The sequence below is a fragment of the Aythya fuligula genome, chromosome 4 (assembly GCF_009819795.1).
Source record: "Aythya fuligula isolate bAytFul2 chromosome 4, bAytFul2.pri, whole genome shotgun sequence".
In the NCBI taxonomy this organism is placed as follows: Eukaryota; Metazoa; Chordata; class Aves; order Anseriformes; family Anatidae; genus Aythya; species Aythya fuligula.
Window position 1 is genome coordinate 49,370,562 of NC_045562.1, and position 27,446 is coordinate 49,398,007.

Consider the following 27,446-nt stretch of genomic DNA (forward strand, 5'->3'; position numbering starts at 1 on the left):
GGAGGAGGAAGGGCGAGCTCGGCGCAGAGGCGCGGCAGAGGCGGGAGGAGCGGGGATGCGGCTGCCGGAGCCGCGCTGCTGAAGCCGCCGGCCCGGGGGGAAAAGCAGGGGGCAGGCAGGGGACAGGCAGGTCCTTCCCTCCCCCGGGGGCACTGGGGGTGCCCGGGCCGGCCCATCCCCTCCCCTCCTCTCGCCTTTCTTTCTGCCGGAGCCCAAGCTCTGCTGCCGCTGCCGCCGCCCCCTCTGCCTCCGTGCGCTGCTGGCACCATGAGCGGGGCCGTTTTCACCTCGTAAAGATGGCGCTGCGGGATCGCTGCAACCTTTAGCCCGATGACTGTCAGAAACATCGCCTCCATCTGTAATATGGTGAGTGCGGCGGGCGGGGGGCAGGCCCCGCTGGGGCCGGACCGGGGGGTGTCTCCCCCGCAACCCGAAGGAGGGAGGCGACGACGGGGGAGGGCAGGACCTGCCCCGGGACCTGCCCGGGCTGCGGGGGCCGCCCGAGAGCCGCCGTGTCCCGGGAGGCCCGGGGGTGCCCCCCCGGACACGCGTTGGAGGGGGAGCCGCAGCCTGCCCTCCCCCTTTCGGCCCTAATAACGCTGCTGGGGAGCCCCCTGATCGGCTCCGAGCCCACCACAACTCAGTCACCCCTTTTGATCCTCTCAGCCAGGCGCCCCGTGGTCTCCTGCGGGCAGGAGGAGGCAGAAAACGAGGATGGTTTGGTGCCCCATAGCAGGCTGTGGGGTCGGGATGCATCAAGGAAGCCTTTCGAGCTGACATCAGGGCTCTTCTGGTGCTGCAGGAAGCACTTAGCTTTCTCCAAATCAGCCTAGGTAATCAGGAGGGAACACGGAAACATCCCTCGTCTGGTTTGTTTTGCTCAGACTTCGTCACTTTCACCCCCAAGGAAGAGCTGACAGGACAACTTCACTGAGCTTCCGTCCGATTTCAGTCCCTGCTTTAAAAACTTGGAGCATCTGATTGGTTTTAGATTTTCAAAACTTTTTGGCGGGGGGGACAGCGTAAAGTTTGTCAGTCAAACATCCACCAGCACGGTGAGACTGTCATAAACTTCCCAGAGACATGGGTGAGCGCTACGCACACCAACGCAAGCAGAAGAGAAGCCGATTTCTGCACGCCTTGCTGTTTTAGTCTGTATTTTCCCCCCTTATTTCCAGGTTCTTCAAGAGCAGCTCCACGCAGTTGCCAGCTTCCCCCCATGTGGTGCCCCAGCACGCCCTGTGCTAGTGATGCCACACGTGGCATTCGCCTGCCCTGGAGAACGGAGCCTACCTCTAGGGTAAGGCGACGGGCACAGCCCCAGAGGGGTCAGCAGCAGTGGTCTGGGGGAAAGAGTGCAGATCATGAGCCCGCTCCCTTTCTATATCAATGTCAAATTTTCATTCTTAACAACCTCCAGTCCTGTGGGCCAGTGATACTGCAAAGAAAGGTTTAAGAAACTGCAGTACCGAGGAGACAACCTGAGCTCGCTCACCTTCCTCTTGGGGCAGGCTCCAGTTTTATGGCTGATGAATGGTGGCTGGGACGCCCTGCAGACCATGTGGAAGAGCACCGCATGAAGGGCAGCTGGAGACTGTTAGATGGTCGTAAGCCTTTAGCATTGGCATAAAGTACCAGGAACTCCATGATTTCCCTCTCAGGCTTCAGGCATGCCCTTGGATACAGTCAGCTTCTCCCAGAGCCTGAGCAAACAGAGTGAAACTGGCGGGGTTGTTCTAGTGGTGTGCTGCTCAGCCCTCACTGCCACCATATCCCGCAACAGAGACATCTGAGAAATGGGGAGACCAAAGGGAAGAGTTAGAGTCTCAGGCAAAAAATGCACACAAGGGCTCATAGTTCAAGACAATTCTGGCTCATGGCACTGGTACTGTGACAGAGGGTGAAGTTGGTTTAACAGCAATGATGCTCTAAAGTCGCATGCTCCTTGGGTTCTGTGCACTTAGCTTTCAGAGGTGTTGTGTTCTGCTGGTCACATTTAGTCTTTTCTGCATAATCCATAGGGTTATGGAGTCCTCTTAGGAAAAAAAAGCTGAGATATTCAGCAAGTTACAGGAATTTGGGCCTTGAAGATTAAACTGTTGGAAGTTTTGGCAACACTGCATTATGGCTCCTCTCAAGATGAGCCCACTTAGATGCAGTGGTGGACTTGAATCCAAAGGACTATAGGAGGAGCTGCGATGACCCTCCATAAGAATGGGATTTTGGAAGGTTAGAGTTATATAAGCAAACCTTTTGTTTGTGTAAAACCATATATTTGCAGTGCTAGTTTGATTTAAGGCATCTGTTGAAGTTTACCAGTCAGAGATGTTAATTTCCAGATCTTGTTCCTGTAGCATAACATGCTTGAAGAACTGATCTGTGGCCTAAGAAATAGGCAGCATGTTAGGATGTGTTTATTATTTAACTGACTGCCTGAAGTCTAGAATTTGTTCTGCTGGGGTGGAGGTGGGACGAAGGCTCGCCTGCCTGAAGGAACTGGTGGTGGCACTCACATGTGGGCTCGGTGGCCACCCTCACTGAAAATGGAGATCTAGCTCCCGAGATGCTCCCCTTGCCTTGCAGACACTGGGAGCATTCATCCACTGGGCCTGTCCACTGGGCTGGCCACAGCAGGAGGCTTACAGCAGGCAACCAGCAGCTTTTAGGTAGGACAGGTGCAGCAGATGTGAAGAAGCATAAGATACATTGAAGAAACCCTGTTAGAAGGAATAGCAGCACCCAGTGCCATGTAGCCCTTGTAGGCTCCAGGCATAAAATAGGGATGTGTTTTTAGCCCCTATTACATTGTAATCCTCTTTGGCATTGTTTTTGTGAGATAACCCAGAAAGCTCAAGTACAGAATGCTGGTTCAGAACTAGAGAGGCATGCTGTCATTTTAAGATTGCTGCTTACCAAAATCCCCTGCAGTATGCTTCTCTGTTTATGAGCTTTTGATACAGCCTCAAGTTCTGAGTTAAGCTCGTGTGGCAGCTGTGGCCTGGGGAACATTGCTGTTACAGGCAGTGAACAACATCTAACCATTTCATAAAGTACTGACATTTTTACAGAGATGGCTAACAAGCCCCGTGGACCATGTTTCTCCTAAATGGCTTTTAGTGTTCTGCTGAAAATAGATATTAATTTTCCCTTTTGTAATTTTGTAATAGTACTTCAAATAATCTTATCTGCCTTTCAGAGTGCTCTATCAATTTGATGAATAGCACATTTTAAACACACTCAGATCTCTGCTGCTTCATAATATTTGAGATGCCTCACAGTTGCTCCTGTTTTATAGGCATCGTTTGACAAAAAATGCTGTAGTTTCTCTCATCGCTTTTCTTCTTTATTAATTGGGCTTTCATGTCGCAAGCTCTTCTCATAGTCTTTATGAGTTTCATAACAATTGGTGATTTTCTTCAGGTTCTAGCACCAGGATTATGTGAATACCTGCAACTTTCAGCCTCTGTTTTTAAAAACAACAACAACAAAAAGTTTCTAACTATCCTACAAATGAGCTGTAGAGAAAACCATAAAAACCCAAGAGTCTTTACATTCAGGAAGCAAATAGAAATAACTCTGCTTGTTGTTGTTGTTGTTTGTTTGTTTTAACGTCATGCTTTTAGAAATTCATTGCTGGATATGTTTGAATACGGGGCACTGCCAGAATGAGGTATCAAACTGCTAACACAGATCTGGAAAATGCTTTAGACCAAAAAAATAAGACAATACTCTAAAATAGATTCTGCTTCATACAATAATAGTGTTCTTGGATTACAGAATTGATGACTTTTAACTGGATTTATTCATTTGGACAACTCATGGCGTATATTTCTTCATGACTTTTAAAGCTGCTTCTCACTGAGATTAAGGCAGAATAATAACTGTCAAGATGGTAAAACAGCTACCTGAAGATGTATGTGGATTGATAAAGGAAAATAGTTTTTACATCTGAAAATATTAGTTACAGGCAGTTCAAGCAATGCCATTTTAGAAATAATCTCAAGAGAGCACAATTTCAGTACGACATACAGAAAATATAGAAATGAAAGCAAAGGATGCGAAGGCAGCCATTACTGGATAGTGTATGCTGGGGTTATTTGACTGTTAATGACCTAATAATAAATTCACCCAAACTGTCCTGGGACAATAAATAAAGTTCCTGACTGTCCTTTGAAATTCCATTTGGTATACCCGTGTTATTTCTGGCCTACGTCTGTCTAATCTGAAGACTTCCAGCAATGGTGACTACATCACCTCTCTGGGCAGTCTGTCCCAACGCTTCAATGCCCTTATGGGTAAAGTGTTCCCCAATGTCTTACTTGAATTTACATTACCATAATAGGAGCTTCCTACTTCTCATCTTGTCCACCCTTGAGGTCAAGAACAGACTAATGCATTTCTCTAACAAACTTTATGTACTTGAAAACGTTCTCATGCCCTGCCTCAATCTTGTTTGTCTTGTGCAACACAACCCTGTTCAACACTTTTATACAGGTTCAGTTTTCTCTAGGATTAAGTTCTCCATTTTTACTGCCCTTTTTTGGACTCTCTCCAATTATCTTTGTCTTTGTTGAAACCTGGCACCAAACCTGGACCCAAGGTGCTGTCTGAAGTCTTACCAGTGACAAGTTAAACAGGAAAGTTACTTCAAGTACTTTGAAGGCTCCCGTCTGTAAAAAATTTCATTGTTATGTCTACATATTTATTTTTATTTTTAAATAGTACAGCGTGGTTGATGCTTTTCATTTACATGATAGTCTCCAGACACTGCTGTTTGTTTGTTTGCTTGTTTTCAAAAACTACTAGTTTAGCTGTCTCCCATTCTGTTCAGGTGATTCATCTCTTGTGTGCAGAATCTGATACTCGTCTTAGCTGAATTTCAACCATTTCCAGAGCATTTCTCTAATATGTGAAAAATCATTTTGAATTCTAAGCCTGCCATCCAACATACCTGCAACCCTCATAATTCATGTTATATTGATATTTAATGAAGATACTCTGTCTTTTGTCCTCCAGGTTATCAAAGAGACTGGTGCAGCTGTGATGAAGTCTAGAAGGTGCCTTGCCCTTAAAATGCTCTGAGGCACCGCATGTCATCTGGGTGGCCCAGCCAAAAGTGCTGGTGAAGAAATTATAGGCTGTAGGAAAACCTCAGGCTCTTTTTCACTTGTGAGGCCATGTTGAGGTTTTGTGTTCTTCAGAAGAAGGAAAATGGAGAAAAAAAAAAAGTTACTGCTACTCATTCCAGGAAAAACCTGAATGCCCCCAATCCAAGAACAAACTGGATATGGAGACAGGCTCATGAGAGCATACTGAGTTGCAGTTTGGTAAATGTTGCCTAATTATGGAAACTTTAAAGGTCAATATTTAAAAAAAAAAAAATCACTTATGGATTTAAATATTGAACTTGGAGCATTTCACTAGAAGCTCATATCCAATACTTGCTCTTTAAGTATATAAGACTGAGTGCCTTAAAATCATTTAAATGTTAAATCACAAAATATTTAAGTGATTTAGGATTTGAGGCCTCATTTTTTTCTGTTTCTTGGTAACAACACAGTGAAAGAGCTGAAGTTATTTATGGTAGATGCAATATAAGCATCTGTGATTAGAGATAATTCAGTTTATCCAGCAAAAAATGAATTCGATGCCTCCGTTCATGCTCTTATTATTTGTCTTAAAGAACAGAATACTCCAAGGAAAAATGCATAAAGGCAATTTATTTAGGTACATTGTTTTAAAACACGTTTCTTTCAAAAATATGGTCATACAATGCTTTTTAAGTCAGTCATTATCCTTTTACTATTTACTATGATCCCCTCTCTTTTTCATAGAACCCTCTCTTTCCACTTTTATCTCTTGGCAACGACAACTCAATAGCTGTGCCAGCGGAACAATTAAACATTTCTTTAGGGGAAAAAAGCAGCGAATCTGGTTCAATTATTTTGTGCTACTTAAACTTAAAAAAAAAAATACAAAAAAATTTTGGAGTTGGCATTTAATATCTATGAAGGAGGTGGTTTTTTCCAATTACTCACATATATATGGCTTGGTGTAATCTCTCACACTCTTACTCTTTTTGGGTTTGCTTCTGGGAGACAAGTTTGGATTTTCTTTACTGTTGCTTCTTCTTTCCAGTTACCCATCCTTGCCATGTGTTGGTCAGGAGGACTTCCGCATCTTTCTTTCCCTTCCTTTTCCCTTCCCTCCCATATGCTGTGCCTTCCAAAATGCTGAAACTCAGGCTGCCTGGCCCTGAAGCTATTTCTATTTTTATTCTATTTTCTGCCAGTCCCAACATCACCCTTAATTTTTTTTTAAGGCTGTAGCTTCTCCCTTTAGGAGACAACTCTGTTTCTAGCACTTTGCTCAAATACCAAAAAAAAAGAATATCTACTTCACAGCTGTGTATGATCTGAAGCTCCTTTTTGCCATCTTCTTCCATTGACCTCTTGTTCTTTATACATTTATTAAATCTCTGTTTTATTAGTTCAACATCTATGTGTTTTTCTTATATTTTTTAGATTTTCTTGTGAACAAGATATTTCCTGTTCTTTCTTATCTGAATTTTCTTGTTTGACGGTCACGTATGTTTCTGTTTATTGGGTGAATACATATTTAATAGATTTTCTACAGGTGACAAAGGAAACCTCCTAATTTCTTTGTAGCATTCCTTTACCTTTAATTAAGCACATACAGCATTTCTAGAAAGTTAGTGCTGTATTTAGAGCTCTATCACCATACGAAGTCAAGTCTGATTTGCTGTCTTCTGGTAAGCAGTAGCTTTCATTTTGGCCCTATCCCATTTCTCATCCTCCATAGAATAACAATATTTAGCTTATTTTGCTACACGTGATTTAATGATTTAAGCTTATGTGTTTTTTTTTGTTTGTTTTTCCCTCCTGCACTATTATTTTGTATACATGCTGACATGCAAAGGAATGGGAGTGTTTTGTTTTGTTTTTTTTTTACTTAATCTGCTTCATGTGATGCAAACATTATCAACATTATTATCAACATTATTAATGTTGCTCTTAGCAACATTATCAGAAATTTCAGTTGAAATGAAAACTGCTAGACTTATCCGTAGGAAAGCCTACAGCAAAACAGCAAGAAGGAGAATAAGTAGGTCATATGGCCAGAACGTTTTTGGAATGATGCTATGGTAGAGATCTTGGTTTAGCCCAGACTGACCCATGCTTGGTTATGTCTCCAGCTGTACATCTTCGCCATTGCATAAGGTCTAAATGCTGGTTGCTGAATTATGTGACAAAGCTGCAGAGAAATCAAGGATCACTAACACCACAGAGTGTGTAGTAGGAGTTTCTATGTTGACCTACTTCTCATTCTCATAAGTTCTGGCTACTGCAGTCACTTTCTTGCATTCCCTTCATTCGTGTATTATTTAAGAAGCAGTTATACCTCTCTTTTATCTCTATACCAAGATATGAATTTATGTAATAGTTGCAGATCTTGGTTCATTGGCATATTTATGTGGTTTCTCTCCCAGTGGCTGCACTGCCACTCTTACCATTTTTATGAAACTACTGTAGATTCAGCAGTGGGAGGATATTTCTCCTACCTGAAGCACAGAATTTTTTATTAAACCATAGAGAATGGATTGCATTAAAAAAAATGTTTGAGCAGGTTTTCACTAGCCAAAGTGACTAAAATGACTTGCTGGGACTGGGAACAAGGACAGTCGTGCTCAAAAGCCACATTAAATAGTTATGGTTGATTATTGCTCTAGACCGACCACAACAGTCTAACATGTTTTTTATATTTCATGTGGTGAGTTTAAACTGACTCCTGTATCACATTTAACACGTCTCTAATAAAATTTTTTGCAGTTTAAACCTGGCTTGGGTGCATAGTTTCTGGTATACATACTTTAGTTGGAAAATTTCCAGCCATTCCTTATGCTATCATGTCAACTGCTTTTTGAGGAGCCTTCATACACAAAATGTAATATATAGAAGTTAATGTTGAGTGGTGAGGTTTGAGTTTATTAAAAAATCTCTAGTTTTATTTTTCTCCATGCAATAAATATATCCTGCTTCGAAGTATTAGGTCTCTGTGCTTGTTAACTCTTTCCCTGATCTTCTTTTTCTGTAAATTTTATCTTTTTGGACACCTTAGAATAAACCAGGCTGAAATTGCCCTTGATATAAGAAGGCATGACTCCTGGTGAAGTCAGTGGGATTTCTATCAACTTACCCAAAGACTGAATTTAGCCTCCCTGTTTCACTGGGAGAAACAGAACAGTGCTTCATTGTATATTTGCAAGAGCCAAGGCCTGGTCTTGCAGAGCAAGCTCTATGATATAAGCTGTTAGACAGCACGTGTTGTTTCAACAGTATGTACTTGGGAACTTTCTTTGCAATCTATAGATTTTGTATGAAGATCAGTTAGTGCTCCTCATGGACTTGTTTAGTTTGCAGTGATAATTTTGTTTGGTAAATCCTGATTCTTGGTGTTCCTCACAATATGTTCAAGATGATTTAAATGCTAGAAAAGATTTGTCAAACCCAGCTGGCGTCCTCTGAAGTAAGAAACCCGGCCCTGGAGAAAAGTAAATGGGTAACGTAGGAGCAACTGGTTAGCAGAGCAGTTGCATTCTGCTTGTCTAACAGCATACACTAACCTGCAATTTATAAAAGAGTAGGCGGTTACTTTTAAGAGGCAATTATTTCCCACAATTTCTAGAAGGGGATTTTTTTTTAAGCATGGAAAAATCTTCCTGCAAAACTGAAAAAAAACAACCATCCATTATATTCTTATTTTAGGACAGTTAATTTGAATACTAAATATGTCATTGAAGAAAGACTTTCTTTTGGTTTGAATGCCCTACAATGAGTATTAATACGATGATGGTTTTCTTCAGAAGTTGCATTAATATACTGTTGTCCTGGTTTCAGTTAGCACAGAATTAATTTTCTTCCTAGTAGCTGGTGGAATGCTGTGTTTTGGCTTAGAATGAGAAGAGTGCTGATAACACCCCGATGCTTTAATTGTTACAGAGCAGTGCTTATACTAAGCCAAGGACATCTCAGCCTTTGCTCTGTCCTGCCAACGGGCAGGCTGGGGGGTGCAGTAAGAGCTGGGAGGGGACAGACCCAGGACAGGTGACCCAAACTAGCCAAAGGGGTATTCCATACCATCTGACGTCATGCTAAACAATATATAGGGGTGGCTAGCCGGGGGGAGGGGGCCGGACTGCTCGGGGTTAGGCTGGGCATCGGTCAGCGGGTGGTGAGCAATTGCATTGTGCATCACTTGTTTGTACATACTATTATTACTTTCGTATTATCACCATTGTATCATCATTATTATTATTGTTATTATTATTTTTGTTATTTTTTTTTTCCTGTCTTATTAAACTGTCTTTATCTCAACTCACGGGCTTCACTTTCCATTTCTCTCCCCCGTCCCAGAGAGGGAGGGGGGAGGGTGAGCGAACGGCTGCGTGGTGTTTAGCTGCCGGTCGGGTTAAACCACGACAACTGTATTCAGATTTTTCTTGTATCAGACAAGGTTTTGAGGGTATCAGCAGCTGTTTGCTTCACTGTTAGTATCAGATAGGCAAATGTCTATCGGTTTCCTCCCTCTCAGGAAGTCAGATGCCGTGCTGAATCTGTGCATCTTTGGCAAGGCTGTCTCTCCGTGCAAAAAAAAAAAAAGATCTTCATGCAGACCTTACATAATTATCACGCTGTCATCTCAGCTGAAAGTAGCCAACAGTTGCTTTGTGTGGATTCTTCCTTCTTCTGAGTTTCTCACTGAGGCTTAGTGGAGCCCAGTGAGGACATACAGCTTATTCCTTAAGCTTTGCCTTCTTTTGATGGGTTGACATGAAATAATAACCTAACATAGCGAGCAGCGCTAAGCAGTGTTGATGGTAGGCATGGTAAGGAAATACAAATTAGACATAGGGGAGAAGATGGTGAAGAAACACCTCAATTACTGAATTTGTTTACCAGTAACTGAAAATTTTAATTTATGAGCTAGCTCTCTGATCCAGTGTTATATTGAACAAACCTCAGGAACACGAGAAATTTCAGAGCACGAGGAAAAAATGCCGTGTATGCATTTTTGGTGCATAAAAGAGTCAGAAGGGACCTGTGTAAATATAATTTGATCTCAGCCTCAGAGAAAACCATCAAAAAGCTGGTATGGGAGGCAGCTGTCAAAAAGCAAAAGGATAATGATGTTTTACATGTTGGCATCTTTGCAGTGGCATTTTACATGGTTTTATGAAAGTCAGCCAACTGTGCTGTTCTTGTGCAATAGAAATTACAAAGGCATGATGTATCAATGCTTCACACTGCAGAGCATGTTCAGTAAGGGAATAACTGTTTCATGTCAGTACATGTACAATTATCAGACCTTGAAAACTGGCTAACTGATAGATCTTGAATAATTGTACACAGGGAATGCTTCTCCAGACACAGCATTTTTACTGAGGTCCTACAGGAATCTGTATGTTTATAGAGTGGACAGGAGTGATGGCACTGGCACTGGCAGCAATCTGGCCTGCTTGGTAACCTAAACTTGTTAAAAATGGGCTTTTTAATACAGCAGAGCTCCAGGTACCAGACACAACAGTAGTGATGGTACTTACAGACCTGTAGCTGTGAAAGCAGCTTTGCTGTTGTACAGTAAAAAGCAGTACAGCAAAACATAATTTGGTACACCGAGACAGTGACCAAGAGGTATAACGATGCTTATGCACCCTTCATGTTAGCTGGAACAAAATGGCACATAAATGATGCTTATTTTTAACATTTGTGGTGCTGTTACTAGAACTGGGTGCTGTCCTGGAGCCCAAGTTTTGTGGAAGGTTGCTGACAAATTAGAAGGGATTCAGAGGAGTCTCAGCAATGCTTAGAAAACCTGCTTTACATCTAAAAACTGCTTTATCCAAGATAACTTTCAGGGATTTGCTTAAGATCAACAAGTGTCTTTATGAGACAAGAGGGTAATGGCACCCAGCTGCTCAAGTACAAAGTAAAAGTAAGGGAGGAGGGGGAAACCACTATTGTGGTGACCCCTTCAGTTCAAATCAGCCACCACTAGAGTGTCCAGGTCAGGCCAGCTCCACTACCTAGAATGACAAATATTTTTCTTGGCTCTAGTGACTGTCGTGCTTGGCCATTAGTAAGACAGAGTCAGCTTGGCTAATCGTAAGTGAAAGGAAAAAATGCATTTCTTGATGCTGTCCATGACTTTACTTTAGAGTCTTAATATTCTACATTAATTCTTTCCTCTTTCTTTAGGGCACCAATGCCTCTGCTCTGGAAAAAGACATTGGCCCAGAGCAGTTTCCCATCAATGAACACTACTTTGGATTGGTCAATGTAAGTACTGTTCTCAATAAACTAACCATATACAGAACGATGGTTTTGATGTTGTTTGAACTTTGCTTTCTTTTTATTTGTTATTTTTTTCCCTTCCCCAATCCTGCTGTAAGGCAGGACTGCCTTCTTTTGAAAGAGTGCTGTTCATGTTCCAATTTTGGGCAAAGTGGGTTTGCAAAATTGTTTCAGATGTTTTGAAGATATTTTCTCTGGGGAAGTATGAAGTTTAGTGTTCTCTGAGTGTTTTCAGTGGTTAGCACTTACACTTAATAAAGCTGAAAGTCTATTTCAGTTATAAAACACGTGGGACAGTCTCTTTAATTTTTGGTAGGAAGTGATGGAAGTATGTACAAGCTTAGATACCATGATCTGCATCAAGAACTCTCTTAGGAGAAGCTTTTTTTATCTGACTAAAGAGAGAATGTGTGAGAAAGCCATTTAATCACTTGTTTATTCCCATATAAATCAAACAGACATAGTAATTCTTTCAAGTGAAAATATTAGTCATTTTGCTACTAAGCAGCACGACGTAGCCCAGCCAGAACGTATTAATATGTGGAAACAAGTTTAAGGGAATCTACTGCAATAAATGTATTTATTGCAAGTGGAAGAAATGTTATATCCTAGTTAATTTAGAACACCATAGCGTTGGTTTTTTTTGTTTGTTATTGTTTTTCTCTGTTCAGTGTCAGATGAGGGTGTGGAAATACATTCCTACAGCAGCCAAATGGCTGGTATGTGGCAGGGACACAGAAGGCAGAAGCTGAAGTAGGAACTAGTTCAAGTTGAATGTAGTAATTAGTTTTTTTTTGTGACGTGCACTGATCAAGATTGTTTTTACTTTTACATGGCAGTTCGGGAACACCTGCTACTGTAACTCTGTGCTGCAGGCATTGTACTTTTGCCGGCCGTTTCGGGAAAATGTGTTATCATACAAGGCCCAACAGAAAAAGAAGGAAAATCTCCTGACTTGCCTGGCAGACCTTTTCCACAGTATTGCTACTCAGAAGAAGAAAGTTGGAGTTATTCCACCAAAGAAGTTCATATCGAGGTTACGAAAAGAGAATGGTAAGTATGAAACTGGAATCCTCTTAGCCATCTGCAGGTTGATCAGGAAAGTTTAATTAATGGGCTATGTGGTCATGTTAGTCAGATCTTAGGTTAGATTTGTAAATTGCTTTTAGTGCTTTGTTTTATATATTAATATTTTAGTATCCGTGTGTATAATAATATGCTTGAAATAGCTGTACCAGTTTTCCTGAGTGCCCAGAGGCGTGTGGTTTTTGCTGCTTTCACAACACGGTGGGACAGACCACACCGAACAGGGAGCTAGGGCTGGCAATAGGGTGGCATTCTGCTGCAGGTCTTTTTTATTAATTTTAGTGAGAAACGTTGTGGGCAGTTGGCAGTATGTCCCGGGAGGGCTACAGGCACACCAAGCCCAAAACATACTGGAGGACAGGTGGCAGATGTGTATGAGGGTTTCATGTCAACCACTTCTCTTGTTCTTAAAAGCAGTGGGCACATCATTTTGTGATGCATCGGGCCCTTTCTGAGCATGAAGTTGGCAGCAGCATATGCCTAATTTTGTAGTGTTACTTCCTTAAGGGATGTGGGGAATTGCTTGGAATAAGGAAGCCTGCACACAGTTCCATTTTGGCCTGGATTCATATCAGTGTGGGTGGCATACTTAGAAACAAGGGAGCTTTGAATCTCAGATAAAATACGAGTTAAACACCTGGAAGAAATTGCTCACCGGTGACAGGCTATAAATGAGCTGACTGTCCATTGCAGAGCAGGCATTTGGAAGTGTGACAAAGTTAGCTCTGAGTCAGCTAGAGATCAGTGCCCCTACACTGCTGGGGATCACTTCTGGGGACTGGATCTTGGGTTTTCAGCTTTTCTGAATCAGGGCCAGCCTCGGTGTGCATTAACCTGCTCATCTGTCCAGACTAGACACTACAAAGCCAAAGGCTCTGTGCAATATTTTTGGAGGAAATCCACATGGGTTTTTTCAGGAGCAGGGGGATAAAAGCACACATTTCTTGGGAACAGAAATTCTTTTTTCTTCTGCTTGGTGGGCAAATTAAATTAAGCCTTCACTAGAGAACTCTGTTCTACATCACCACGGAGATATTCTCTCCTCCTCCTACAAGGATTTTGTATGGAAGAGGATAAGTCCATGCTCATCAGACTTGCGTGTGAAAAATAAGCTTTGTTAGATGGTGTTATTATTACTGTTATGTGTCAGCATCAAATGTCTTCATTTTCCCCAGCCACATGTCCAAACTCAGTGATGTTCCTTAGTGTCTGAGTGATGTAGAATATATGGGTGGGAGTCAGTGCTGCCTGATACTAAGCATCTAGTCTAAGGAATTAACATTGGTCCCCTCTGTAGTCATCCAATTTCTCACACCCTTCTAGGTACTGAGAGTTGGCTGAATTGAGTCATCTTGCTTTCTTCACTGATTGTAATAAAAGCCTACACAACTAACTCCAAAGATGAGCCTAACCTTTTAGACAGCTGAAGTTAGGTTAGAAATGAAGCCTTCCCTCAAAGTAGCCTCACTGAAGGCAACGTGACTGCAAAATTGCTTTTCTTTGTCATGATTCTAAGTCCTCTGCTTAGCAAAGACCAATGTATGCATTTGAAAAGAAATAATGAATTTAGTTTGCTTTTTTGAAGAAACAGATATATTCAGCTTTAGAAATCTTAACTCTGTTTCACAGATCTCTTTGACAACTACATGCAGCAGGATGCACATGAGTTTTTAAATTACTTGCTGAATACCATCGCCGACATTTTGCAGGAGGAGAAGAAACAGGAAAAGCAAAATGGGAAACTGAAAAATGGCAACATGAATGAAGCTGAAGAGAATAATAAACAGGAACTCACCTGGGTGCATGAGATTTTTCAGGGAACACTGACTAACGAAACTAGATGTTTGAACTGTGAAACCGTAAGCATTGGGATAGATTTTTTTTGGTTGTTGCCCATTAATAGATAGATACATTTTATATGTATAAATATATGAATCTTTTCAGACATCTGAGAATTGTGGATTTTCCTGTAGACTTTGCTTCTTGAAGTGAGTATATTCTTTTCTAAAATTTTTTTCCTAGGCGTTACTTGGCTAACCTATGCCAAGTCTTGCTGTCATAATACCTATCTCTACAGCTAAAATCCTTGCTAGGTAATCGGTATACTTCTTTATTACTGTAATTTCAGGAGAAGATATTTGCATCATTATTCCAAGAACCAGTGAAAAGTTAAATGATTTTGTATTAATTTATTCCTAAGAATGTGACTGACGTACAGAGGGTTTGTTATTAACAAACCGTATGTTTTCTTTTATCTTCCTAATATTTTTAAAAGGATGCTGTCAATTTGAAGTCTCTTGTGTTTGAAGTACCAGTAAAAAGTAGTTTTAGTTAGTAAATCTGATTGCAAGTCACCTGTCAATTTCTGTGGTTTCCAATCATGCATTCCTACTTAAACGGGGGGAAAAAAAAAAAAATTTGTCAGTGAGGCTGGTATGTGAAAGTACACAGAGAGTATGTGCTAGAGAGTAGCAACCTGTTTTGGGGGGTGAGTAGTGAAACTGGCTTTCCAAAAAGGATGGAATTAGCCTTATCTAACCTTTGCTATGTAAAAGGTAGCTGTCAAGGATGAACTGTTTTTCTCAGCTCCTTCTGTGATGATAGAGATTACAGAAGAGCTCCTTCAGGAAGTTCTCTCCATCTGTCTCTAGGCTGTTACATGAGATAAAGGTTTGAGCATTATCAGGTATTCTATCTACTCTTGCTTGTTGTACAGCTGTTGTAGAGCTTGCTTGTGCTCATTCCATGGTGCCACTATCCTTGCACTGAGCTGTTGCAATTGTTTCTGCAGCAATGCTTTAAATTGATCAATGAACCCATCTCGCCTAAGAATGATGTGCTTTTAACTCAGACAAATATTGCTACCATGGACTTTGTCCAAAGAAAGCACATTTTTTTTGTTGTGATTACCTGCCTGAAGATAGAAGGAGGTGCCCTGAGGAATCTTCCAACAGCAGGCTGAGGTTAAAGTGTCTAACTTCAGGCAGCCCATGTTAGGTGACATAAATCCTACCCAGGTCATAACAGATGTCTAAAATAACACATTCTGATATTATTTAATTATAAAGAATAGCACTGTTCTCCAAGAAAATACAGCTTCTCAGGAGGTTTAGTTCAGTGACAGGGAAGAGGGACAAAGTGGTAGTCAACATGAGAGAAGGGGCTGTTGGACCAAGTCTGGAGCAAGGTTGTTTAGGTGAAAACATGACAGAGAGATTGAAAATTAATTATTTAATCTATTTCAATTATGAAAGCTCAAGTAATACTGGCAAGTTAAGTGGAAGGGTAGAACTATATTTTTAACTGACAAGCTTCTTTAAACAGTAGTGGCCTAATTCTAAATTAATATCCAGTGTTTACACAAGAGAAACTGTACTAAGTCAGGATGTGTCCTTGGGTAACAGCAAAACTGCACAATACCCTGTTTGTAATTCTAAGTGACCAAGCTTTATGGAAAAAATAGTGCTAAGTACTGCTGCTTGGCCGCAGCTTCCTGTGATTGCAGAAATACTGTTTACTACTCAGTAAACTTTTCTAGTTAGTTATATATATTTTTATTTTTTTTACTGTATCTTGAAATCCTCGGAAAACAGTAAAATGGGTTAAAAGGTTCCCCTTTGCTAAAATACGAATATATTGTGCATGAAGAACCATTCAGATTCCAGCAGTTCTTGTTCTCACAAAGAGTGCAGTTTGAACCTGATTTTCTAGATACCTCCAGTTATGGTCTGTATTATTCTGTAATTAGTCTGTAAACATTTTACGTGCTGAAATCAGCAACAAAATCCCTAACTTCTTTGTGGTATTCAGATGAAACACTATATTTGCCAAAGCCTTTTCCAAGTATTTAACCTCCTTGATATGCAGTGTGGCTGTCAGAACTTCAGTTCCAGCAGCAGAGACACAATGTTCTCCAAAGTTTTGTTGCTCTATCTTTTGAGTTCTAGCTACGTGTTTATCCTGCAGTTGATTGCTGCCAGTTTTGTGGTTTCCTGTGCTCTTTGGGTAGAATCCTGTCTCAGAGAGGATTCTTGTTTGAAGAACTGATGTTCATTTTATTTGGATGTACTTTATGCCTCTGTACATCCATGATAATAGCAAAATTAATCCCGCTAAAGGTGTTCTTCTGGATTCAGGACTGATACAGACTGCATTCACTATGTTTATAGGATCCCTGACATTATGCAAAGATGAGCTCAGAGCAGTATATAACTTCCACACACATAGACTAGCACTGATCTGAGCATGAGTGACCTGGGTCAGAAGAACAGACTCAACCCCTCACTGAAGTTTGTGATTTGTATCTCACTATCTTGTGTGGTTTGGTCATTCCAAGGAAAAGCAGATACAGGAAGAGAACTACGGAGTGTTCAGGCAGCATTTTATAAACAGAATTGGTTGTTTTGAATAAGGCTAAATTCATGTGCAGTAATTCTGCTACACTCTTAGTTTCTATGATCTGAAAAAGACATTATGGCTTTTCTGGATTTTCAAGGCCTTAAAAGCCTCTTAATTAATGAAGAGAAAATCTCTGCATTTTGGAATTCTATTGATAACCTGTCCTAATTCATTTTTTAACCTGCAAAAGTATATGTTTAGATAATGAGGAAGTTTTAGTATTCTAAAATCTGAGATGACCCAAAATGGGATTTTTTACTTGCAACATGTTTCCAGATCTGTTTGTCTGCCATTCCCAAAATAGTCCCAGTTAATGGTTTTGAAAACACCCTTTATCAGATTTTTTTTCTCCTCTTGTTCCACCTAAACAAAACATTGGCAAAATCATAATTACTTTGCAAAACACTAACACTTTGCTGTTTTTACCTGTAACCTCTTATTCAGCCTGTTCAAAATTATTGATCAGGAGCAATATTCAATGGGGAAATGCAGGTCTGTCAACAAGAAACATAATGACAGGCTTTTAAATGCTGACCAGAGAGAAAACAATGTGGTTGAATGACACTTCTCAATGAATGCCTACATGGAAAGTATCTTCACTGCAGCCTTAATGGTGGATATAATTATGCAGGGCATAAAGTGAGATTATGTAAAGTAGTATATTATACACAGATAAATAAAACTCCAGTGTAATAAGGAGCTGGGCTGTGTTGCATAACAAGAGACCATATGTAACAGAGCAGTTACAGCTAACACAAGGGATGATGCTCTCCCTTTAATAGACATAAAACTGCAGCCACTGATCCATGGTCAGTGGGTTTGGCTAAGTAGAACAGATGGAAGTAAAATGGTATGAAAGCTGGGTTGGTCAGGTTGCTAACCTGACAGAATGAATACAGTCATGCTGAACTAGGGACAAAATTAAGTCATCAAAATAAATTCTTTGTATAATTTATTTTAAGAAATCGTTCCATCTTCAGCACTTGCACATAGGCATAAACAGCATTTGGATGTATGATTTTTACTAAGTCTGTTTTACATGTATATTCTTTGCCACAGGTTAGTAGCAAAGATGAAGATTTTCTTGACCTTTCTGTTGATGTGGAGCAGAACACCTCAATTACACACTGTCTAAGGTAAATCGATGTATCTCTTTGACAGATATGTCTATCTGACTTTGCTAAATTTTCCAAGTCTAGTAAATACAAAATAGAAAAGTAGAATAACATTCGTTTTTGAGATTTTCCTAAGCAGAAGAAAACTAATGCAAACTGGATGTTTCTTCTAGTGACAAAATACACATTAAGGGATTTTGTTTTACTCTCACTTTCAATGCCTGTGTTTGGAAGAGAAAAAAAAAATGATCTCTCAGGGAAAATAATTTATTGCCTTGTCATCTGGAAGAATTGCTGCAGAATAAGAATTGGCTTCAAAGAGATTTGTGTGTGCTTATCTTTAAGCTTTTAGTCAAGTGCTTTGTTGATTAGGACTTATGTGCATATTAAAAGTCAAGTGTATGCTTTGTAGAATGAGTGCTAGAGTCCCTAGAGGGCAAAAGATTCCCAAAGCCTAATTTTCTGCCATATAAGTTTCTTGTTTTGTGTCTCAACCTAAAAATACAATGAGAAGTCTTTTATTCTAAGTCTCAGTTCTGCTTTTAGTACATGCTTAACTATTAAATACTTCAGAGATCAAAATAAATTTCAGGTTTGCATGGGTGATTATCCTGAGAGATTTAAAATATACGGAGTTTTGACATTGATACAAAAAAAACTATATTTAGGTTTAATAAAGTGTGTTGCTGATCTGAAGGATTATCAATTGCCCAAATTACTTTTTCAAGCTCTTTCAAAGGCTAACGACTTTGAACTTGCATTTAGTTTTAGCAGTTCTTCTGGAACACTTAGGAGATGTTGCCTGACATCTCACACCAAACTGAGATTTAGTGAAAGAGAAAGCATATGAGGTACTAACCACTTCCTGAGTTAGAAAGCACTGATTTCTCTGTCGATAAAACTGTACTAAGAAACAACTGTTGCATTTTAAAGTGCTAGATGCAGTAAGTTCATTCCTTCTAAGTTTCAGTTCAGTCTCCTGTAGGATACTGTAGAAGTCCTTAGCCCTCAAGTAGGGATGCTCGTCCCTCCTGTTCCAAAAGATCTTTTGTCAGTAGTAACTCCATTGCATACCTTCTGTATATTCTGGGCATTAAAAAAGGGTTTCTCCTCTTCCTCTTAGCAGCAGTGGTTTATATACAGAATGTCATCACTCTTCCTAGAATTGTGGGTTTATTTTATTATTTTTTTTAACTTTTTTTTTTTTTTTCTTCAAATTAAACGGCCTAAGGTCATTCAAGCATTCTTTCACAGGTCATCTTCTCTAGGTCTCTGTTCATTTTCATTACTCTTCTGCATTCTCTCCAGATGAACCTCTCTCTTGAATTCCCCTTCCTAAAGTGCAGTTGCCAAAAACTAGGCACAGTATTCCAGCAGAGGTCTACACAGTCCTGAAAAGTATGGATAGCCAAAAAGCCAAAAGTTGTTTATACACAGCAGAACCACATCTGCCTGACTCCATCAATAAATATCCCATGCTACTTGAAAGCTATCCATTGTTTCTTCTAAAAATAAATGAAAGTAAAATCTCTTTTCTTTTTTTTTTGTAGAGGTAGGGAGGTACATGGTGCTCTTTACATATTAAACAGGAAGTGAGTTATCACCTGTCATCTCTTCTAATTGTCTTTCACACTAGAAGCAGGTCTACCTCTGTTTAGAAAACATATATTCAGTGAGACTGTAGATTTCCTCTCACTGCTCTACTGCATTATTCATTAGTAAACAGAGTGTAAGTGCTTTTGTGGTTACCACTAATAGGAATGACCAAGTTACCATTCTTGTAAAATTCACTATATCCCTTTTAAGATAACCGCTCTGCTGTGCTTTTAAAGCTTTAAATGCTGCTGCAATGAAAAAGCAAGTTAAAGAAAATCTGTGCAACATAGCATTTTGGTAAAACAAATTTCTTTGCCCCTATGGATGAATGTTCTTTTCAGTTATTTTCATAGCTATTCAGATTGAAAAGGTCCAAATAACACAAGCCTCTGGCATAGTCTAACTCCACAGGGTAGACAACTGGGCCTGAAGCAACAAAAGTTTAATAACATACACAGTACATTTCCATTATTTTTATTTCCACCAGGAGTTGCAAAGTTTACAAGTCCATTTGATCCTGTTATCTAGACTGCCTGTGCTTTTTTTTTTTTTATTCCACTAAGAATTCTGTCATCTCTTAAAACAGAAAATGTATACTATTTATTCATATAAACAACAGAAAGCATCTTCTGCACTGTAGCACTGAGCTTGTAGAAGTGTGGGAGCATATAGGGTCAGTGTTGAATTAGTATGTCTTGAGCAGATGTAGTTAAAAATTCCTTTTTCCTGTTAAAATACCATAAAAACAGAATGAAGACTGGCCCATTCATGGAACAGGAGATAGTTGGAGGTGTCTTGAAATTAACTCTGCAGTTGTAGAGAAAGGTTCCTCAAGCCTGTAGTTCTTGTGCATTCAGACTGCCTGAACTTCAATGATCAGCTGTTTATAACTGTGAAACATCTAATGCTGAAAATTCTTGATGGATGACACTACTACCAAAGTTGTGCTTGTAAACAGCAACAAAACCATCTAATTTTCACCTGCATACCTCCCTTCCCCCAAAGGAAATAGTTATAGTAAGATTTCTCATGCTCTATCAATCTTAAAGAACTTAAACTTGAAAATGGAAAGTTCCCACTTTTATGAATTTGCAGAAGTAACCTAGTACCCATGCCCTGGCAATCCTTACAGTCTTCAGTTCTCCCATCTGCCTCTGTGGTGATGATGCCAGGTAAAAATAATAGTGAGGAATCCTCCCCTTGCCTTTCTAAGAGGAGCCGGAACTGCCTGCTGTGAGAGCAGGCTAACCTTGCAGGCAGGGTGGCTTCAGCCTCTGTGCATGTGGGCTGCAATGGCCCAATGAAGCTTATTGCTGGGACTGAATTTGTCTGGAATTCAGAACTCTGTCAGGTACCACAACGTAGGTTCAATCAACAGGTCAGCTCTGTTCTTCAGAAATATCTGAATCTTTAAGGCCTCATTGGACAGGTCTTCAGGCAACCTGATCTACTCAGAGGTGTCTCTGGCATGGCAGGGAAATTGGAGTGGATGATCTCCAAAGGTCCCTTCCAACCCAAACCATCCTGTGATTCAGATATATCTATTTAAAGCTCAGAGTCATGAGAAAACCTGTGTGTCTAAAGTGGAAGATAGATGTTTATGACTGTATTTACAGTTCTCAGAACACCTGCTCAGCTGCAATATAACACTTGAGGTGACAAAAAAATCACTGCCATTTTTTTCCAGTTAAGTATTTTAAATACCTAAAATGGTGTTCCCAAGAATATCAGCATTGTGACTATAGCAAATCTTTCCTGTGAACTGAGCAGCATTATCAAGCCAGGTCTTCCTCTGCTTCTCTCAGTTCAGAAGCTCAGTCCAGAAACATTTCTAAGCATATTTACTTGGTAGGTATTTAGGAAAACTGCTATCATAGCTGTCACTTTCATTTTTAGACAACAAAAAAGCGTAATCACATAAATTCTGGATAATGGTTCAGAGGTTAGAATATACAGAAGACTGAATTCAATTTATTTCTTCTGCATAAGAGTATTCAAGCCTGTCTTACAGAAGAACACCATAAAATGTGATCAGTTTGTGAATGACTGAAGTGCACTTGAAGATAGTCCATTCTGCAAATAATTTTAAAAGACACTGGATGGATCAAGCAACTACATTGAACTCTAGGCAGCTCCTTGACATGCAAGAGATGAGGATGTAGATCTCAGTTAGAGACACTTGACCCTTCCGCTGTATTGTATGTAGGCCTCAGCACATAACACAGGGCTGTCACAGCAGTCAGATACCCCAAGTCCCTTTGCAAATCCCAGTATTATTGATTTAGGTGCTATAGAAAACTGGATGTCAGTGGAAACAAGATTTCTTCATGTGTATCTTTTTAGGGTTCCAGTTCCACAGCCCAAGTGTGGTACTGGGGCAGAATTGTTAAGAACCTTTAAGAACTGATAACTGTATTTATTTACAGAGACTTCAGCAACACAGAGACATTATGTAGTGAACAGAAATACTACTGTGAAACTTGCTGCAGTAAACAAGAGGCACAGAAAAGGTAAGCAAAGAGTAGAGTGTTTTACTATGTCCCTCCTGAGCTTTGACAAGCCTCCTCCTTAAAATTCGTTGTGTTTAGATTGCTTGCACCCCAAAGGCACACTCTCTGGGGGCCAGAGAACCTACAGACAGATTTAAAACTATTATAAGTTTTACTCTAGATGCTACTGCTAGTTATAAGGTGCTTTTTTAATGCAAACATTTACTCATCAAGGAAAGAGTGGCTTTGAACTGGGCAGGTCTTTATCATGTGCACTCTAATGGTTTCACAGGATGCGAGTAAAAAAGCTGCCAATGATTCTTGCCTTACACCTCAAGAGATTCAAGTATATGGAACAATTGCACAGGTATACCAAGCTGTCATATCGTGTAGTATTTCCTCTGGAGTTACGTCTCTTCAACACATCTGGTGATGCTGTCAACTTAGATCGGATGTATGACTTGGTAGCTGTTGTTGTTCACTGTGGAAGGTAAGACACTTTCATGTCTATCTCAAGCTATTGCTTTTCTCGAGCATTTTTTTCTCAAAAATTCCAGTTCCAGGCATTTGTCAAGGGCAGAGGCATGCCTGACAAAATGGAGGGAGAGTGGGAGGGGGGACATAAACCATGCTGCTGCACCAGCTTGCGTGTGTGTTGGCCTGAACCTCTTAAAATATTTGCCTTAGCTGATGCCTGCTATCAGCAAATCTGCAATGAGCAAATTATTAAGTGTTCTATAGGTTAATTTGCAAATGGTCATAGAACAGATGAAAACAACACATTTAGCTTTTAGCCGATTAAGTCATTGCAACAAGGGATAAAAGAACATTTCTACTGTACCACCACAGGTGGGTTTACTATATTCTTCTTAACATGTATTTATAATTCAGTCTGCTTTAACATAGACATGTGACTTAACAAAATGAAACCAATAGTACGATCTAAAGTTATTTCAGGTTTTGTGATTTTTATTTGTTTTGCTTTTTAGTGGACCAAATCGTGGGCATTATATTACTATTGTGAAAAGTCATGGATTTTGGCTCTTGTTTGATGATGACATTGTAGAGGTCAGTATGCTGAAGGCCATGAGCATAACGTTTGTTTATGTTCTCTTCTCAATTTGGAATTAAAATTCTGATCCAGATCTGGGTATAGATTACTACTCTGCAAAGTCTCAGCTTGGTTGTAATGTGACATTTAGCTCAGCTTAGTTAGGAAGTAGGATTGCAAACAGGATGATTAATTGTGCAGTTTGTACCCTGTCAATGTCAAAAGGGGTTGTTTTATTTCAGAGCAACATCAAACATTTTTAATATCAGATTCTGAGAGTTTAATTTAGAATGTTTTCTCTATGTAATAAAATCAATTTAATTCATTACAGGAACTATTTTGCAATCTTTGGCAATATCACCAGGCAAAACCGGACTGGTTAAAGTTATGTTTGCTGTAGGATTTTAATTCCTGAGCAACTAGGAAGTTATAAGAAGGTCTGAATTCTGTAGTCAGTCTGGGATTGTCTGGATGCAAATTAGAGCAGAGTCTGGTCCACAGTTCTTACAGATTCTAAGCATAGAACAATTCATTCTCAAGCAAACCCCTTATGTCACTCTGGCACCTGGCAAAACTGAGGTCTTCAGTCTTGTTTCCCAGGTTTAAATTCATTGGAGTGGAATAAGAACCGGGAGTCTGGGACCATTGGGAATGGTGCATGTCCTGAAGAGGGTTTCTGTCACCTCGCAGAAAGATGAGGTCGCATGGTCACATTCATGCTTTTTGCCAGCATTCACTACTGCATTCAAAATAGACTCTGTTATTAGAAAAAGCCTTAATTCAGTTAGCTTCTCTGAAACAAACATTTCTATTGACTTCATGAGTGCAATCAGTAGGATTTAGCCCCTGAACGTTACCCTTTCAGTGCCTGAACTGCAAACAGAATTTGTTAATTGCTCCCTTGAACCATATAACTGAATTTGTCTTTTGTTTTTACACAGCCATTTAATCCATGCTTGGTGTTTCTTTAACCTAACTGTACATAAACAATTCTATTTATCTTGCAGAAAATAGATGCTCAAGCTATTGAAGAATTCTATGGACTGACCTCTGACATATCAAAAAATTCAGAGTCTGGTTATATTTTATTCTATCAATCAAGAGAGTGACTTGGCAAACTGTGACCACTGCACACCACAATGCTGCACGCAGAGAAGGTGATGGCCCCCCTGAACCAACTTTTACAATGATCACATCTTGTATGGTCGAACAATGATAAGTCTGTCTCCTATTAAACAGTCCACGTGGTTTTGACTATAACCACTCACTTCTGACATGCAGAACTTTATTTTGGTGAGGGGGGTTAGTTTGTTGTTTTTAAGTCTGATTGAAAATGTAATTGCAGTCAGATTTTAGTGGAATTTATATGGACTAACATTTACAGATAATAAGATCTGGACGTCAACTGTTAAACCCAATCCAGCTAGAGTAGTATTTTATATGGAAGTGTTCATTGCATTTAGGGCAAAATTGTTTAAAGCTTTCTAAATGACTTTGGGGTGTGTTGATTTACAAAGCATTCCTTTAAATACATTCTGACATATACTTACCCAATTTAAGTGTATGAAAAAAAAATCTGCTTCATAATGACTTGAATTGTGGTTGCATAGGGGATTTTTTTTTTTTTTTCTGACATGTTACTCTTCCCTGCAAAGATATTCTTCCAAAATCACTTAAGCTTTGGGTTTTTAAAAACTTTCAGTTTATAACTTCAGGCCTAACATTCACATAGAGGGAGTTAAATTACAGTGGAACTAAGTAATGCTGTATGTCCAGGCCGTGTGCTAACCGTGTGATAGCACAGCTAGGTGAGATTTCAGAATTTAGAGAGCACTGGGTGACATACATGTATATGACACAGAGATAAGTAACATTTATGGAGACTGGGCTTATCAGTCTGTTAAAACAGTATAATAAGGTCCTTACTTAACGTAGTTTGCAGAGATAACAACACTGCTCATGTACAACATATCCATCAGGACTGAAATTACACAGTCCTAAATATGTGTTGTTGGTACAATACAAAAGACAGGGCTTGGTCCTGCAATTTTCTGAATATCTGTAGGTCTCACATACATTTCTCAAGGAGTTCATTTCTTGGCAACATAACAGCATGTAACAATCATTAGTTTACACGCGCTGTCATGTATATGCTATTGCTAGTGTTTTAGATCACCACAAAAATTTTAGCCATACTTGACAGCATTTGGACCACCACAAAAAGAGAGGGCTCTTGAGGGTCTGATTTTTAAAATATCAGAAGGCTTAGTGCAACTGTTTCTGATTTTACTGGGCGAATTTGGTTGGCAATAGTCATGCACTGGTTAATAAAACTGCTCAACACACATACTAGAATTTGGCAAAAAAAAAAAAAAAAAAAAAAAAAAAGAATGCAGAAGAAAGTACCAATAGGGTTATGAGAAGCGATGAAAAGCAGGATGAGGCAGTGGTAACACTGGGTATCTAGCTTGCTTGGTTTGACACTCCTTTATGCAATGCTTGAACCTCAGTAGCCAAATACCTGTTCCAATAAAGTCAACAGCAAAGAAACTCCTACTGTCTTCAAGGGGACTGAAAGTTGGTTCCAGTATTTACAAGGAAATTTTCTCGTCTCACAAAATGTATTTCTACTTGTTATATTTTATTCATTCTTGTTCTGTATTTATTAGACAATGTTGCTTTTGGTACTTTTCTTTTAGAAGCCTGCCTACCATTTTATGGCAGACACTGTTTCAGAAAATGGCTTTAGAAGCACAGGTAAATGTTATATTTTAGTCTTCTGTAGGAAAGAGAAAAACATTTTTCATTGTAATCTACTGTGAATGTGGAATATCTTTTTGCTGAATAACAGTGAAAATGAAATACTAGCTTCTACTGTAACATCAGCTGAACAGCTGGATTTATCAATGGCCATTTTGTAAACAAAGAAAACGTAGCACTTTACACTGAAGGAGAAACAGAAGTGGACTTTTCATATAACATTGTTTGTGGTTTATCATGTTGTACCAATACAAGAAAACAGACGTGGAATGTAACCTTAGAGTACTGAGGTGGGTGAGTAACAGTAGAGGTCTGCAGAGATCATTCACATGAATGAAGGTTGTTATGCAGGCTAAAGGCAGGCATAATTGGGATGCAGTTGTACTTTTATTGATGATGGAATTAAATGTCCTGTCTGTAACACGAAAGACAGACATCATACAGGAGACCAGCTCTCACTGAGCCCCAGGAGATTTTTCCACTGAAAAGCATATCCTTCTTTAATGGATGTATTTATGAGCATTCAGAATTTCCCCATTAAAAGTAGAATAATCACTTGCCTTTTAAAACAGGAGTGTATTCTGATTGTGAATGAAGACACTCCAGTTCAGCATTCACCAGTATTGGTCCAAGAGTCTGTACTTTAGGGCATTCTTCAGTTTTAAAACAAGCAACAAAAAATACATTCTCAATGTATCATTTGAATGTGTGAGGTTCGTGTTTGTATGTAAAGTAATTTTGCATAAAAATAACTTTAAGATCAGTTCAATTTTAGAAAAGGTTTTTCATATTTGAATTAACTTATCTGAAAAATGATTTTTTAATGTTAATAAAAATGAAGTAATATATAAATGATAAAGTATAGGATACTAATTTTTGCTTTTCTCCAGCTGCAAGACAGCTCTAGGTTGTAAAACATACAGGTAACTGTTGTATGTTACTGCTTTTCATAAAGTATGAAAACTGTTTAAAAATGAATTGCCCAACTTGTCTGTTACAAATAAGAAGAGATGCACAAGATGTAGGAGAAAATATTGGAAAGGTACTTGTAGCAGGAGCTCAAGATCACATCACTGGTATCTCACCAGTCCGTGGTCTGACACCAACTCTGAAAATCATGGCATACTCACTTTATGCAAATGCCAGCTATTTCTTTTGATTCAGAAAATAATAATAATAATAATAATAAAAAAGTTCTTCAGTCAGGAGATGTTCTGATCTATGCCAAATTAAGCACATTTTGCAGGATTAGGATTGTCACAGGAACAATATTAGGACGTAAAGTATTTTAGTTGATTAAAAAAAAATGTAATCCTTTCTTTGTTAAGCTTATACGTAGATTTCCAGTCTCTTATGAGAAAAAATGGTAAAATATCTAGGACAATCAAAAATTTTCAATCAGTAGCTAGAACATAAAAATATAGCACAGATATCTATGAGTGTCATGTATTTCCCTAAAATGACTGTTTTTATGGTTCTGAGTGTATTAGGCCTAATGACATCTGAAGTTCTCTGCTTGTTTCATGTGCTGTTACCAATAATTTCATAAAACTTTCTACCATGTTCTTACTTTGAAAAA

The 27,446-nt window shown here is 39.4% G+C and overlaps 1 protein-coding gene across 1 annotated transcript; it reads left to right on the forward strand.

The window, feature by feature from the left end:
• Nucleotides 1-167: 167 nt before the first annotated feature.
• On the forward strand, nt 168-27,446 carry USP46 (ubiquitin specific peptidase 46). Its single transcript, XM_032186131.1, has 9 exons — nt 168-366; nt 11,277-11,357; nt 12,212-12,425; nt 14,088-14,317; nt 17,916-17,992; nt 21,994-22,077; nt 22,349-22,546; nt 23,046-23,124; nt 24,115-27,446. Exons 1-9 carry the CDS (start codon nt 331-333, stop codon nt 24,214-24,216), a joined length of 1,101 nt encoding a protein of 366 aa, XP_032042022.1. The 5' UTR covers nt 168-330; the 3' UTR covers nt 24,217-27,446.

What these genes read in the sequence shown, in the direction of transcription:
- USP46 (XM_032186131.1), top strand. Translation starts at nt 331, where the DNA reads ATGACTGTCAGAAACATCGCCTCCATCTGTAATATG. An exon ending in GAGGTTACGAAAAGAGAATG is followed by an intron (nt 12,426 to 14,087) that starts GTAAGTATGAAA and finishes TCTGTTTCACAG; the next exon opens with ATCTCTTTGACAACTACATG. An exon ending in TTGATGATGACATTGTAGAG is followed by an intron (nt 23,125 to 24,114) that starts GTCAGTATGCTG and finishes TTTATCTTGCAG; the next exon opens with AAAATAGATGCTCAAGCTAT.